This window comes from Anomaloglossus baeobatrachus, chromosome 5 (assembly GCF_048569485.1).
Source record: "Anomaloglossus baeobatrachus isolate aAnoBae1 chromosome 5, aAnoBae1.hap1, whole genome shotgun sequence".
In the NCBI taxonomy this organism is placed as follows: Eukaryota; Metazoa; Chordata; class Amphibia; order Anura; family Aromobatidae; genus Anomaloglossus; species Anomaloglossus baeobatrachus.
Window position 1 is genome coordinate 108,861,085 of NC_134357.1, and position 17,053 is coordinate 108,878,137.

The 17,053-nt window shown below is 39.5% G+C and overlaps 2 protein-coding genes across 2 annotated transcripts in view; one reads left to right on the forward strand and one right to left on the reverse strand.

The window, feature by feature from the left end:
* RPP30 (ribonuclease P/MRP subunit p30) overlaps positions 1–555 on the forward strand; it is a 142,219-nt gene extending 141,664 nt beyond the window's left edge. Inside the window, exon 12 of the mRNA XM_075348752.1 lies at positions 112–555. Coding sequence (XP_075204867.1) covers positions 112–221 — 110 coding nt within the window. The 3' untranslated portion in view covers positions 222–555. The remainder of the gene's footprint in view (positions 1–111) is intronic.
* Positions 466–16,630, reverse strand: ANKRD1 (ankyrin repeat domain 1). The gene is made up of 9 exons (XM_075348750.1): positions 16,514–16,630; positions 15,619–15,792; positions 14,937–15,074; positions 14,728–14,835; positions 12,042–12,140; positions 9,269–9,367; positions 8,321–8,419; positions 7,094–7,192; positions 466–4,804 (listed from the first exon to the last, which is right to left on the reverse strand). The coding sequence occupies exons 1-9, from the start codon at positions 16,535–16,537 to the stop codon at positions 4,694–4,696; spliced, it is 951 nt and encodes a 316-aa protein (XP_075204865.1). The 5' UTR covers positions 16,538–16,630; the 3' UTR covers positions 466–4,693.
* Positions 16,631–17,053: the final 423 nt, after the last annotated feature.

Genomic DNA, 17,053 nt, shown 5'->3' on the forward strand with positions numbered 1-17,053 from the left:
TGTGCCTTGTAGTCTTTTCACATTATCCTTTTATGCAAAATTTCCATTCAAATGTTCCAAGTTGGTAAGCAGATGGCACAGCGTTATTTAATAGTGTGTTTTCAACTTCAGAAACAAGAAAGACTGCCTTCGGCGTCACTTATACTGTGAAGAAACCACAGGCTAAAGAAGATGAAGGGGAAGCAGCAGAGCCAGCGATGAAGAAAGCAAAGAGGGAGTAAAGTGCGTCTGTGCCACCAGCGTGCTAAATGAAGCCTCCAGAATGTAACGAGACATGACAGGACTGATGATCTGTGAACGGATTTTCTATCTGTCCACCATTAAGAAACAGGACTAAAATTATTTGTCATTTATTTCTTAAAAAAAAAATGATTGGCTAATTGAGGTGCCCAAACTTTCTAGCCTGGCACATCAATGTCTGTATGTAGTGTATGGTGCAGAATAAGACAGAGGCTCACACATGGAAAAGTTTAACAGGTTTATTGCTAAACAGAATTTTATTTTCTGCTGAAACCATAAAACAAAAATGGAATTGTTGAGATTTCTTTATTTTTTTTAATAAATATTTAACTCAAAATCCCATCCGTGTACTGGCTGAGTTTTGTGGCTTCACTCTGTCAAGAACCTGCATTAAAAGGTTTATCCAGATGTTGACAACTTTGCTGTTTTTGTTTTTTCCCCAAAAACAGCACCACTCCTATCAGTGCGTTACACATATAGCAGCTCATGTCCATGGAAGTGAAAGGGGGTTTACCTGCAACATAGACAAATACTTTGGACAGGAGTGGTGCGATTTTTTTGGAAGAAATCAGCCATATTTCTATCAACTTGAAAACTCCCTTAAAAGAAATCTGTCAGTAGGTCCCCATTTGAGAGCATTATGATGTAGGGGCAGAGACTCAGATTCCAGCAGTATCACTTCGTGACTCCCCCCGAAGAAGCCCATGCGAAACGCGCGTGGGGGTCCTGGAGGTGCACCACTTAAGATTCCAGGGTATTATTGGTGAGTGTTTCCTACAATTGAGCTGAGTATTACTGCTGCTATTATGCATGTGCACGTTACTGTGGTTGAGTGTTCCCTTCTGTGGAACGGAGTACTCTTGCTGCTACTATGCATGTGAACTTCATCTCCACCCTGTATTAGTTTGATCTGTATCTTGGTGCTCTCCTCATTTGTACTCCTCACCAGCAAATGTTTTTTTATTGTATATGTTGTATTGCTATTGTGTATGTTAAATGAATCTAATTCTTTACTATGGTGGGTTTTTGACTCTATTTGGCTATAGCTTTTGATAGTATCACTTACTGCACTGCATTTGTTAGTTTTGATTACCAATTTTCATAGATACAGAGTAAGTAGTTCCTACACCACTGATTGACAGTTTTCTGCCTATGCACAGTGTAAATAGAAACCTGCCAAACAGTGGAAGGGGCAGGGTTACACAAGAGGAGGACTACAAGGTACAAGACACCTAGACCTGTACTGATAATCTGATGTGTTTTTTACTGAAACTACAACAAGCCGCCCAGAAAGTAACACATAGATGGAATCATAGTCTCTGCCCCTAAATTATGCTCCTCTCTGATTAAATAGAAAAAAACCTGCTGACAGATTTCCTTAAAACTGTTTGATTCTCAAACAGATTTCTATATTTTGTGCCCTTGTTAATGATGCACAAAGTGGTTGTCAGTGGCTGGCATGTAGCAAGTGCATTACAAGCTATGGTAGCTTTGCACATATACAGTATATGTTTTTAATGCCATTTCTAAGCTGTAATTCCATAGTTTCCTACAGTACAGGAGAGCAACATATTACAAGGTATCACCACTAGGTGGTGCACATTATCCTTGACCATTCTGCCCATCATCCATACCATTATACATGTTAAATTTTTGGCCTTTTAAGATAAATAAATCAAATAATTCAGGATCATTGCAGAAGATCATGGGCTCTCTAAGTGCATGGTGACCACATGTCAAGCACTGGAGTCACTACATGATACTTTTAGATCCTTGCTGGTATGATTCATTATAAGACCTTGTAGAATCAGATATTTGTTATTCAACATTAGCAAGAATCAGTATGTCATTTCTTTGTTCCATTATTTGGTACAGTATATAAAGTCAAGACCGTAATCATCCATCATGTCATAAATACAGGAAATTAATACAAAATGTACAGAAAATACAATACAGATATACAAAAGATCTTCCAAGTACAAACTTTCCCGTTTGCAATGAATTTCATTTCTTTCTCATCTCTTCTGTTGTCTCAACCAACCATACTGTGACCATCATTACTTAGGCCTAGAACCATGATGCCTCTTAGGACATTTGGGGTTCTAGACTGTTTCTTTAGCACAGTAGCTTGCAGAGCATTCTACAAGTGTGCACAAAAGCCATAGTTGTGCCTTTTTACCATCTACACCTTATCGTATGTGATGTGTGAAAATGTCAGATTCCTTGTTCGCTTCATATAGGAGGAAATGTAGACCAATGTAGGCAAAATTGACTGTTCTTGCCTAAATGACACTTATAACAAAACACATACTGTCAAATTCAGAGTCCTAGGAATTGGTGAAAGTTTGTGCATCACACAAAGAAAATCAAAATAATTCCTTGTCACTCATGGTTTACGGAGTCCACTATACTAAGTATAACAAAGTCTGTCTGTAGTGGTTCCTGCAACTGTCAGCGTGTTTTTGCTATTTAACGGGTGCAGCATGATGCAGGGGCAGAGACCCTGATTCTGGGGATATGACAGTTGCTCATCAGCTATCTGTAGTTTCAATACAATCAGTGTTTTATCAGCAGGAGATTATCACTGTAAGGCCTCTTTCACACATCAGTATTTTGCATCAGTTTTTCATCAGTATTTGGATACCAAAACCAGGAGTGGAAGTACAGAGAAGAACTATAATTGAAAGTCTGACACCTGTTCTGTGTTTCAGAGACACTCCTGGTTTTGGCATCCAAATACTGATGAAACACTGACGCAAAATACTGACGTGTGAAAGAGGCCTAAGAGTAGATGTCGCATGCCTGGAAGGTCAGCTAGTCTGTAACCCCACCTCCACCACTGATTGGCAGCTTCCTATGTACATTATCAAGCTACCAATCGGGGGTGTGGGTGGGGTTATACACAGCTCAGCATTCTGAGCACTGCAAGATCTAGAGAATAGAAATAGGGACTTTAGCTAAACTGCACCAAGCAGTCCAGTAAGTGACACATTGCTGGAATCTAGGTCTCTGCACCTATATTATACTGTTCTCCAATACAATAGGAAAAACCTGCTGACAAATTTCCTTTAAAGGGACTCTGTCACCAGGTTTTCATTTACCTCATCTGAGAGCAGGATAATGTAGGCAAAGAGATCCTGCATCCAACAATGTATCACTTAATTACTGGGTGCACCCATTCTGACATAATCTGTATTTTTAAGTTTAGTCATGTAGCTGAGCTAAGAGAGCTTACCCCACTCTCACTAAGCTATTTATACAGATTGGAAATTGACAGTGAGGTGTCTATCACAGGAGGGGGCGTGTTGGACAACTTGGCATGAGCCAGCTAGTCACAGCAATGATAATCACCAAGTGATAAAGCCTTTAGTATAAGTAAACAGTATGGAGTCTGATAAGCGAGTCACAGTTGATTTGTTTTTTTAACCCTTACAGCATGCTGTCCTCAGCTTGCATAGCAAAAACTTGCTGACCGATTCCCTTTAAGGCTACAGTGGTAGGGTCTACCTAAAGAGCATCTTGAAAAGTAAAGAAAAGGCATTTTGCTTTCCTTTTATCCTCCACTATCCCCAAGATGAAAAGCACAATAATGACTTGTGACACAGATACCTTCTTTGCAAGCTACAGAAAGGGGTAATAAGACCAGGAGATATAGGACGTCTCTTCTAAAAACTACTGTTGTCTAGAGTAACCAATCACATTGCAGCTTTCACTTTTCCACAGCAGTTTGAAAGCTGACCACTGGTTGCTATAGGCAACACACACATTGTGACCATTAAAAGGCCCAATATCCCTTATTTTTGTCTTATTCCAGCTCAGTTTTCTCTTGGACACATCTTGTGCTTCTACTCGAACTCCTACAATTAATGTTACGAGTGAGACTGAAGCAGCGGAGATGTTATCCATGTCTTAAGATCACTGGTTCAGTGGATAAAACCCCTCTGATAACTGACTTTACGTTTGTCTCCATTATAGGTTACGTAGCTTCGCTGGGTGAGCAGCCACAAATACATTTGGGCCTGCCCCACCGCAGAAGCTTGTCATTTCTAAACTTACAGCCTGGAATACGTCCTGGCCTCACCCGCTGTAGACCGTGTCATATAGACCAACACAATGGTTATAGTGCGGAGCATAAACTCATACACATAATATACAAATATGTGCGTCATCTATACGTTAACAGAACTAGATCAATCAGGCAAAAGTGTCCATTTTTTTTTTTAGTTCTAATAGACACAAGAATTTTTGCCTTCATGGAATTTGTATAAAGCGCAATAATAATGCAGACCTAAAAAAATACATAAGTACATAAATAAATAAAAATACACAAACATTGAAAAGTGCAAAAAGTTTCAAATAAATAATATGGAATAGTCCTATCTCAAAGCATGTAGCAAATAAAAAAACAAAAGTGCCTGGCAAATGCCTTCTCAGTGATGCCGTCTGGCCGCTCTCAGAATTTCTGGATCTCCGAGCTCTTGTATGACTTTTCCTGAAGGCCACTGAATATCTCCTTTATTCCATTCTGCCACTGAAGGACGAGTTCCATTGCTGTCTTTCCCGCCTGTTGGCACAATATGAGAGTAATTCAATTAGTCAGGAAAATGGAAAAATCCTTGAAGTGTTTCAGATTAAGTGTAAAGTGAGAAGGATGAACCTGTGATATGCTCATGTGGCAGAGGAGCTACATACGGCGGAGGATGGAATCACACTGGCACCTTTTGTAACAGATCTTAAATCACTTTTTGTTTTTTCCATAATGTTGGGGGAAATTCCAAGTGTTGTTCCACACGTGAGTGTGGCAAATTAATATACTCCCCTACCACTGCTCTCCAGTGCCGGCCTTCTCCACTTCTTGGTGATGTCACTACAATTCTACACTCTATGCATGAGCCATAAGTCTCTGACAATGAAAGTCTATGGGGCCTCAAACTGATGCTCCACATACTTACACTGTAAAAGCTCATGTCCACTTGCGTACCGCTTCGGATGCGAGAGCATTGGAAGTGATATGCTAATGACCCTCTGCTGTGGGTGTCAGCCGAGGGTCTTCCGATCGCATCAAGCGTAGAAGATGGAGGAAGCAATTTCTCCCATCTCCTCCATTGTCTGTCTTCGCGTGCACCGCACTGCAGTCGCTTAACATGTTTGGGGTGCGTGAGCTGAGACTGCCGCGATTGCACCGAGAGCAGGATTCGAGACGAGAAAAAAAATAACAAAAGGACACTGCACCATAGATTGTCACTGGTGCGAGTGCAATCTGAAAAATCGCAAGTGGACATGAGCCCTCAATGTCACTTCTGGGCCCTGCAGAGCACAGTGTGATCCGGAGAGTTGGCAGAGGGGTGACGTCACTGAGAAACAAGCAGTTTTCCAAAAGATCTTCCAGAAAAATGCTCGACTTCCCCCATTGACTCTTATTATACTTGGTAAATGAGTCAAGCCTGTCCAAGCGTCCGACTGCTTGTTACAAGTACCGAGCATGGTAGTACTCACTCATCACTATTGCGGAGCTGAATAGCACAACTGTGTAGTGGTCTCAGCCAAGGACTGTCGTTCAGGCCCTATTCAAATAATTAGGAGTCGATCTGCAGTGCCCTGCAGTGGCCATCAAACAGATTACGGGTGTCAGGTTTTGGATAACCACTGATTTGATACTGATGACCTATTCTTAAGATAATGCATAGTGGAGCAAACTTTTAAATCCCCCACACCCCCCAGGGACTTCAAGCAAATATCTGATTTTTTAAAGATCTTATCATTATTCGCTTATTTCCTTTACTTGGGTCACTTCACAGAATTTTTTTTTGCTACATTCAGCTGATAAAATGAATCTTCTTCAAAGTTCTGTATTGACACAATTCATAAAGTAACCATGGCACTTATACAGTTGGTGGTGCACAAGTTGGATCCAAACCCGTCATGTAGAGACAAAGTTACTTGCCACACCAATGGTATGAAGATGGATTTCTAATTTTTATTACAAAGGTGTTTGCAATCGAAGATAAACATTTCGGTCACAATTGGACCTTCATCAGTATAGATTGCCAGGAGCCATCTACGTAAAACAGAACGAAGGTGCGGCATCCACCTCTTACTACAAGGCATGCAGCACACCTTTAATAAAAATTGGAAATCCATCATCATACCATTGGAGTGCCAAGTATCTTTGTCTCTACAGTAATATGTTGACAGCATCCGACAAAGAGGATTGTTGTATATTAGTTGCCTCCCTTGTTTGTTAGAGGGGCTTCCTAATATAATGCCCTAACAGAGCAGGGATTTATAAGATGTAGCTACCCATTTTAAAAATATTTGCTCTAAAAAAGTAAACAGATCCAAAAAGATGATCACTTATGGAACAGGCCTTGAAAATAATTAAGGGCTTTCGGTTGATCTATCGTTTTATACATTCATACTATTTCCCAAAGGAGCATTGTGGCTTAGAGTCTCCTCACCACTGGCATGCTTGAATAGTGTGTTAGTCTCCGCAAGGTGAATAGCTTTCCCTTTAGACCCCATCTTAGTCTCGCATAAAGCCAGATCAGATCTCGTACTTTGCACTTATATCTCGAAACACCGTGTCTGCAAATTGAGGTTCTGATCTGGCATAAATTCTAACTCATATGACAAGGCTTGTTAAAGAGTCACTTTTGACTTTTAGGATTGCTACCTCCGATAGGTGGTACTAGGGTTCCTCTTCTTCCTCCCTGAAGAGACAATTTCCCAGAGGAGCATTGTAGCTTAAAGTCTCATCACCACTAGCATGCTGTAATGGTGTGTCAGTCTCCGCAAGTAGAATAGCTTCCCTTTAGATACATTCATACAAAAACATTCCATTTGAAGAACTTACACAATTTTTGACAGTTAAATTGGCTCCATACAGGATCAAGAGTGTCATCATTTTGTAGCGATTTAGTCTCACTCCGTCATGCATTGGCGTGTCTCCTTCCTGCAGAATCAATAATAATGATGTTACTTGTGGTTTAAAAAAAATATTATTTTTTTTTTTTGTAACAAATATCTTATCACTACAGACGTAACGGTTACACTATGTTCTGCCTAATCCATGGCTTGACGAGTCTCTCCATGACACATTGATTCAAAGAACCAAAGAGAGAAGTCCAGTGTTGGGTAACGCCTCCGCCATGCCTCAAGTTCACATAAGGAAAATACTTTGTTATAATACTATTAAGTTAGAGGTGATTTCTGTTTTTAAAGCTATTTAACACTAGAACTACTGAGGTAGTCATTTTGACTACTTTGCACCATGTATTTCTATATAGGGGTCACGAGTCCAGTAGTTCTAGTGTTAAACATGGTGAATTATGGTAGGTTCCTCAACAGGATTCTTCAGCATTTTCTGCCATATTTAGAATTATTAGAAAATTAGTTAATAAAAAAAGGGTAATAAAATGATCCTATGAGCACAGTAAAAAGGTTTTTTGTTATATATGTGGTGTATTATATTGCAGCAAGCTTAATTGTATTTCTATAATCTGAACACCACTTTTTGCAAGTCTGGTGCTACTCTTGGTAGTAAAAAAACTATTTAGTTTTCAGTAATTTCAGAAATGCTTTTAAAGTGGTTGCCCAACGGTGAGAAAAAAAAACATTTTCTTAGCATGGATTATTTCCAAAACTACTAACCGAGGTATACTGTCCTCTGCTGCTTCCAAGGATCCAGCACGAGTTGTCATCTAGATGTTGCAGGGCAATAGAAGACCACACCATCAGGGAAACATCTGATGATGTGCTCTTCTAGTTACCTGACCGCTGCAGCCAATCACAAGCTTCAGCAATCTTCCGACATCTGGATCCACGCTGGTGACAGAAGGTGGGTGTGCCTCTGTTTGTTATTTTGAAAAGAACCATGACTAGAAAAAAATCTTTTCAGCATCAGACCAACCCTTCAAAGAGCAAAAGATTAACGAAGAAGACCAAAATGTGTCCAGCCATTTACTTCATTACTCAGGGATGTACTCAAATAATGTAGTAACTGTGTTTCTATGAGTCGATGAAGGTATGTTCTCACTAAAACATCTACAACTATGAAATAAGAAAATGAGAATCTTCTCACCCGATCTTTAGCATTTAAGTCTGCTTCACATGCGATGAGATGTTCTGCGCAGTCATACCGTCCTGTCCGCACTGCGACATGTAGGGGTGTACTTAGTAACTAAAAAGAAGGAAAGAGAACATACAGAAATGAGCACACTGTACCTTGGTCTCTGCACCATTAGGTAAAAAATAGATGTCCTGGGATATCCATAGCACATGAGTTTGCGAATATATAAATAACCAGTATGAAAACTAATGAGCATTCATTTAGAGTTCTACCTTTTCAACTGTATCACGATCGGCTGAGTAAGACAAATTATTTTAGAAATCTATGTACTGTATGTTCACACACATTTGTGCTCTTATGTTACTAGAACATTTAACCTACTGCGTCGTCAACCATTGACAAGAACATGCCGCTAAGAATGGTCCCTTGGGTTATTTTACCAATAACATTAAGTTTCAAGACACAATTTATGGCCAATAACTAACCCAAAGTTTTGAATATTGAGCTTAAAAATAGCTATACTCATGCCCCTTGACGTTGAGGCTCAACACGAGGAGGTCAAAAAACTGTCCATTTTCTTAGAAAAAAAATAGCCCAGCATAGAAAATCTGCACCAGAGGTTACAAGTAAAGCCTCCAAAGCAGATGTGAACATAGCCCGAGGAGTTCCGGCATGGTGCTCATGTCTGACCCTTGGTGCTCACGTCTGATCCTTGGTGCTCACGTTTGACCCTTGGTTGGGTCTTTGTGGAACAAGGCAATTGCCTGATTTTCCAAGTATCTCCTTTTTTTCCTGGCGAGCAAAGATGAGTAAAAAAAAAAAATCTAAATTTTTTGGAGTGCTGTTGGGCTCCAAATTTTAGGTTTAATATTAAAGAAAACCTGGGACATATGGGAGTTAGAACTTAATTGGCACCTATGGAATGTTAATATCCATGGAAGAGATGAGTGACCGACATACCTTGTCTTTTGCATTGATTTTTGCTCCTTTGTTAAGCAATAATTTTAGAACATCAACACTGCCACCACGACAGGTCCAATGGATGGCTGTGGATTCAAGCTGGGAAAAAAAAGCAGATTATATTATGTGAACTGTTCCTAGATGATTACATTTACATACACACGCAAGCATTATAAAGCTAACCAAAAAATGCTGGGATGCCTCTGTATGTACATGTATTGCTAAAAGGTGTTCTTGGAAAGTTTTGCAGCCTATCCTTAAAGGGGTTGTCTGCTCTAAAGCCACAAGTCTGCAGTTCCTTTAGGTATCACTCTACGTGACTGCAGACTTGTTAATCCTCACATTGCGCGCACTGTGCTCTGTGAGGATTCATCGGTTTCTGAGCGGGATACGGCAGTCACGTGGCCGCAATTATGCGATATAGAGTTACTGCAGATTACTGAATCCTCACATCGCCCACACTGTGCACTGTGAGGATTCGCCGGTTTCAGAGCTGGAAACGGCAGTCACGTGGCCGCGATTATGCGATATGCAAACTCCTGGCCATATACCTAATAGATGGATGCAGCATCACTCAATGCAAGTGTATTGAGCGAATCCATGCCCATTCAGTCAGATTCTGGCTGAGAGTCTGCATATTGCATACTAGCGGCCACTTGACCGCCGTTCCCGCCTTTGAAACTGACGAATCCTCACAGCGCACAGTGATGTGAGGATTGGACAAGTCTGCAGTCACATAGAGTGATACAAAGAGGGACTGCAGACTTGTGGCTTTAGCCCAAACAATCTCTTTTAGACCATCACTGTCTAATCAGCGGGACCATAGCCGATCGACATAGTAAAGCTGTGGACCTCATGTGAGTGATGCTCCTCTTTCATCTATTCAAAGCACAGTAGCTCATGCCATTCTTTTTATAAGCCCAAACAACCCTTTTAAACCTAGTCCTTTGCACAATTCTTCAAACTATACCTCTGCTGTAGGGCTTTATAAATTCAAAAATAGGACAGTTAAATACCATGGTATATCATGAGGTGGTCAAAAGAATAGACAGTTAAAGGGGTATTCCCATCTACAAGATGCTATCCCAATATGTAGTAGGTGTAATAATAATAATAATAATATTAGAAAATACCTCTAATTAGAAATGTAGTATACTGTAGTTCTCCATGTCTCTTACCTCATGTGCAGGGCATTGCAGCTTAGACATCCATAGTTACAATCACGCATATAGTCACAGTTAGTTCCTTGTGGTCATAACCATGGATACCTAAGCTACTGTAATGCCCTGCACATAAGGTAAGTGACATCGCTAATCAGGAAACCTATACTATATTTCTAATTTGATTTATTTGCTGCTATTATTATTATTATTTTATTAATACACCTTACTACATATTGGAATAGGATCTTGGAGATGGGAATACCTTTTTAAATACGCAGTGATTTAATCATACTTTCTACATACATAATGTTTTATCTATGAGGCATATATGTTTACTCCAGGTTAAAAAATCCCCTCTGCATTTTCCTGAAAACGTCCTGTCTGTACATGTAAATTTAAAACATAAGAGATAAGTTCCGTTTTATATCATGTGTCAGGCTGCCACCAGGGGGAGCTGGAGCCCTGCAGGATAGACACTAGACAGTGACGAATAAGCGAGTAGATAGAAACACTGTGTGTGCTTGGTGCAATACCTCACAGCACCAGCCGTAAAGCAGATGCTGTGAGGCGTGCGTGGGATGGTCGGGCAGGACGGGTCAAATACTGAGAGGGAAGAAAGAAGACCGGAGGGACGAGCAGAAGTGAGGTCGGGGTCAGGCTGAGGTCAATACCAGTGGAAATAACCGAGCGGGAAGGTAGAAATGGAGGGACAACCGGAGCTAGATCGGAAGGAACGGAGGTGGGACCGGGGAATGGATGGAGAACTAGGGGACACAACACAGACAGAGTGCGAGGGCACAGGGGAGGCGGATCAGGATAAACACTTAAAGGGACCAGCAATCACAGGAAGAGAAGCGCTAAGCCTATAGCCGGCAGTGGTTCACCGGAGATGACACTATATGAAGCATCTTGGGTCCGGAAACGAGGCACCCTAGCCATGTGGTCAGGGATGTGAAACCTTGACATCATGCTTGTCAAAAACATGCAACATCGTAATATTGAAAGTGACAGACTCTTGTGGTTGGCCGTTACTGCTTTGATTTCATGTTACCATCAGTGGCTGAATGTATAAACCCCCATGTACCTGGTTCAGTGTGACCTCACAGCCCCAGCGCCATCTGCTGAGCCGTCACACCGGTCAGTCCTCAATAGCTTACAGCCTCCGATATCACGGACTGAACCATAATGCAGATTATTATTGACGACTACAAATCTCTAGGTGGTGCTGTTGCTGTTTTTTGGAATTTTGAAACTAATTTTACTGCCTCATTGTAAAAAAGATGGCAGTCTTTGTTCTAAAGTAGCAGGGAATTAAATGCTACTCAGGTTATATTTTCCCTGATGAAAATGCATTAAATGAATTTCTAATTTGATCTTTTTGTGACTACATTTGATCTTGTTGTTCCTTCTGTAGATAATTGCAGGGCAAAGGAGGTTGCGCTCTATATACTTTACTTGTAGGTGACTGTCCATTATCTGGTATTTTTCAGCTTTATACAATTCTGCAGCTTTGTGTCAATAGAATTATTTGTAATCTAGTAATATTTTCCAGTGCAATCTCCAGCATTACTCTATTCACTCCGTTGTGTGTTTTGGAAAAATCCACATACCATGTCGCGGAATTCAAGATCTGCTCCAGTTTCAATTAACTTCTCGACAATGGCGAGGTGTCCCTCCGAGCATGCTCTGTGCAGGGCTGTCCGCCGGTACTGTAGAGACGACAATAAACATGGGATGATTACTGCCATGAACGATCTTCGTAATCCCAGCTCACTTAAGGGGACGCGTTTTGACAACTGCTAATGATTTATCATTTCCGTTTGGGAGTACATATCCTTCAGCACTACTTTATTTGTAAGGGTTTAATAAGTGTACGGGGAACTGCCTGAAAGGACTGGTACTTGTAAAATGCTGTATTCCGTATTACAGCTCCGTACGAGCTCCACAGTCCTCATAGAAGGCTAAAGAGCCATAGTAAATCTCCATATGACCTTATCACATACAATGGCATATAGAGATTTTCTTTCTGTTGAGCTAATGAAAGAATAGACCCCTCTGTTTTAGCTAACAACTAGACATCTATGAATTATTATGATATCCCTCATCATACTTTTTATTCTATATTTTACTTATTACCTTCCTCATTAAAAGGTAGAGGTATTTAAAATGGTTTTCCCACAATCATTACTTGAAGGGGTTGTTCAGGACTATTTTTTTTTTTTTACTTTGGGCTTAAGAACTAACAGTTAGGTAGTTGCTAACTATCTGCTTGTTCTACTCAGCGTTGGTTCAGAGCGTTCACAGACAGCTTTTGATGGCGATGTAAGCTGATTCACATCAACAGAGCCGCTCTTTCTCTGCTGGGCTGCGCTGTTGACGGGGCATGAGTGCTGACATCATGGTGATTGACAGCCACCCCCCTCCCTGATGTTAGGCAGTGGGAGGCAGGCTGTCGATCACCATTACATCAGCAGTAACGCCCCCGTCATCAGAGCAGAGCAGAAGAGAAGTAGCTGTTCTGTTGACGTGATGCCAGCGGAAGCAGCAGGATCACTGGCAGGAGTGGTCTGTGATCACTCTGTGCTGGCATTGATTGACACCTGGTAAAACCGGCAGGTAAGTAGCAACTACCTGCCTGTGAGTTCTTATGCACATAGTAAAAAAATAAAATAGTCACAGATAATCCCTTTAACACCTATTCAAGGGATCGGTAAAAGTGTTTGATCACAAGAGGTTTCACATCACTAGGATCCACAGTGATTGTGAATCCTTTGTCCATCAATTGAATCAAGACACAATTCAAAGACTATGGGGCTGGAGTAGGTAAAAGAGAACAGTTCTAATGGTTATCGCAATCAGTAGAGTAGACTTTAAATGGAGCGACAGCACACAACCTCAGCAGTCAATTCATTCTATGCGGGTGCACAGTACGGGTTCCCTCTTTTCTTGATTGGTGGGTGTACCAGCAGTAAGGCCCCTTGTAATCAGACTCTCTTCACCCACCCATTGGTGGAATAAGCAAAAAGTGATGATTCTGGAAGAATCCCTTTAAACTGTTAATTTTTTAAGTAATTTGATGAACTTAGAGGCAAAGCCCACCTTATAGGTTACACGACAGGTGATTGTACGGAATACTATTAACCACATCTTATGGGGATGTAGTAAATTCTGTCAGACCTGTTTCTTCCTGATGATCTGTTATAACATTAATCTGTCAAAGTGGATTTTCTTACTATCAATCTCAGCCCATTATCTTAATACCCTGGCGATAGAAGAGTAGCTTGTGAAAAAAAGGACCTGTCACCAGATCAGAAGTGGCCAGTATTTCTTCTAATTTTCCTCTTTTTTTTACTATATCTGCCATATGGTTCCAGGTATAGGGGCTTTTTTATTTAATACAAGTTTTTATTCGGTTTACGAAGAGGGCATGTCTCATAGGGTAATAATGCAGGGTAGCCTAAAGACATAGCCCATCAGTAAAGTCCATAAAATTAGCACTACATTTACAGACTCCTGTCTCCGAAACCGTAAAGTAAATTTTGAAAAAATGTTTCAAAAAAAAAAAAAAAAACAGAATACTCAGGGGACAGCGTGAATAAAATAAGAACAAAAACCCGCGACAGGATCTCATTAATACACCCTCTGACACTCATAACTTAGAAATGATGCATTACAAGACCACCCTCAGCTACACCCCTAGACATTCACTAGAATATTACCCAGTAGGGTCCGTGCATGTATTTGCAAATCCACTGTAATGACTTGTTGAAAAAAGTTCTACTTATATCTAAACAAAAAATAGCAGAAAAACATAGCAGACCAAAGTTTAGATGCACTATTTGGTTCAATGCTCCTTGATTAATGTGGAGACTTTCTTCACCAAAATTTTTGTTTACATGAAATAGTTATATTTTTATATATTTTGTATATGTTTTATTTTTATATATATATTTATTTATATATATATATATATATATATATATATATATATATATTTTTTTTTTTTTTTAATTTATTTATTTTTTATTTTATTTTTTCATTTTTTTAAACATTTGTAATATTTCTGAAATATTTAGGGATAATTAGAGTTCATGCTGTTGTCAGGAATGGTATAATGCCCAGCCGCCATCTGGACTTCAGCTGTTGCTGAACTGCAACTTCCATGAAGCTGGACTGATGTACGGCATGACAAGCATGATGTAAATTGCAGCTCAGTGCCAACTGGGATGCGGTGCCTTGCCAGCGTCTATTTCAATACTGTATTTAGTTTAACAAAAGATAAAACAAGCATAATACCTCATCACAGGCATTTGGATCACCACCATCAGCCAAGTATTTCTCGATTATCGTGAGCTTGTTTTCTAGGGCAGCTTTCAAAAATGTCACGTCATCCACATGTTCAATCTAAACGACACAATTGACGTTGAGATTCTACATTATTACTTTTCTAGTGTGAAGTTGATATGCTTTGTATATGATGCCTCTGTTCTTGCTCACAGACTTACCACTGGTTCAGGTTCTGGTTCCTTCACCACCAGCACTTTTACTTTCTTACATCTTTTTCGTTTTCTTAGCGTTATTAAAGTTTGTAAATCTTCCAAGCTATCAAGCTTTGGACGTTCATCTAGTTTCTTCTTAGGGATCTAAATGCAAAATAGGGAAGCAGGGTTAGGTTTTTGAAAAAAACAAACAAAAAACAATTCTCTTGTGTTGCCACCAGCCCCAAGTGTTTGTTTCATCCATTTAATATTAAACTTGTTAATTAAAATTGGGTCATGTCGTCCATGTATAAGAGAAGTTACTTGTGAAGTATCTGAGCAATTAAATGTCTACTATGCAATATCCTCTTTTTATTTTTAGATAAACATGAAAGTCCAACAGGGTCACTGGTAGTTGAACAGAAAAAGAAAGACATGGCAAATCGGTAATCCTATGGTTTACATGTTGGTGAATAAAGAAAAGAGGGCACTGTCTCAAAAATGCCGCTATGAGTAAGTTGTTTAATTTCATTTACATACCTAATAAAATCTATGTATGTTTGGTAGAATAGAAAAGTCCATATTTGCCAATTTTATGGACCATGTGAATCATACCAGTTAAGGAGGCCTCTATTTCTTGAGTGTCTATGAATATCAATACTGATAAGGAGAATACATTAGATGTTCTTAATTACTGTAAATTCATTACCTCTGCCTTGAGCTGTTTCTCTCTTGCTTGTTTTTCTTCTTCTTGGTCAATTAGTGATTTCGAAGTTGTCTTCAAGTCATCTTGTTTTTCTAGGGTTATGTCCGTTTCATACACTCCATGTTCTCCAGACACGAAATCTCCAGTGTCTTTGTTTTCACTTTTTCTTCCAGTCACCTGTTGATGAAACCATTATTAAACTTTCAGCTTCCTTATTAAAAATAGTAAGAGGTCTTGTCCAGGTCTGGACAACTTAAAAACAAGACTAAAGGTAAAAATTCAACGTGAAGTGTCAATACAGATAATCCTAAAAAAATACTTGGATGCGAAAAGAAGAGAGTTTATTGGGGACACTCTTAAGACTTGGGCTACAAAAAAAATCGGGCTGGAGATTTTAATAAGCTTTTCCAGTTTAATTTGTTTTTTTCTCATTTTGTTGAAAAACTATTTACTAAAGTCCATTGTGTTCATCTTACACATTCTCGTTTTGAGCAAACATCACCTTAAAGACCTCTACTTTAGAACTACAAATGTCCTATTTTATTTGAAGGCACCAACTTCAACTGAAGATCTGAAGTAATCCATCTGGCAGTTCATCTGTAGCCTTGCATTGGTAGTAAAATATCCACTTATACTATATATCAACCTATTAATACTTATAATTTGTATATATAAAATTATATTATCACAAAACTTTAAGAACATTAATATTAAACATATTATTTATAGCTTGTAAGGTTTGTGTGCTACCAAATCTTACAATATAATTTTCATTTATATCAAACTATACTTATTTTATTATTGCATGGTAATAAATAATATGTGATAATTACTAATAGAATGAATGAACAAATAAAATATCAAAAAATTCAGAAATATAACAAAATTAAAAACATACCAATTCTTCTACTTTCAGCAACATTTTGCCGGCTATGAAGTCTTCAGATATCCTTTTCCTGATGTTAACCTTAATGAAGACCAGTTAGCTCCCTGTTCTCCAAGTTCAGTGCGATCTTGCTTTATATACTCTGCCTCTGGCAAGGTTGGATGAGGTAATGTTCCAACCTGGGAACCAACATCTATGGACCTAGCTCAGACTCGGAGATAGGTGCTCGCTCATTCCAGACATGCTAACTAGCCAGATCTTGTGTCATGTGAGACCGTATGAGGGGAGGGCAAGCGTAGCAATGGGCCTTATGATAAAAAAAAAATCTCATACACTAACCACATTGCATTTTCCCCTTGGAATGAAATGTAAGATGACCGTTTCACTGGCAATGACTAAAGGGCTCAGCAATGCGAGTCATTCTATCTGTACCAGTATGACAGCTGTCTGTTGGTCTTGCACTAGATTTATCTCTTGACAGCCCAATGACTAAAAGATGCTAGAAAGGAACTTGTATGAGAAATTGTATTCCAAAAATATGGGAACTGCTTC

Coding starts and splice junctions, on each gene's coding strand:
- ANKRD1 (XM_075348750.1), bottom strand. CDS start 16,537: ATGTTGCTGAAAGTAGAAGAATTG. Junction 9,368..12,041: donor ATCTTGAATTCCGCGACATG/GTATGTGGATTT, acceptor TTTTTTTCCCAG/CTTGAATCCACAGCCATCCA. Junction 4,805..7,093: donor ATTTAACTGTCAAAAATTGT/GTAAGTTCTTCA, acceptor TTGTGCCAACAG/GCGGGAAAGACAGCAATGGA.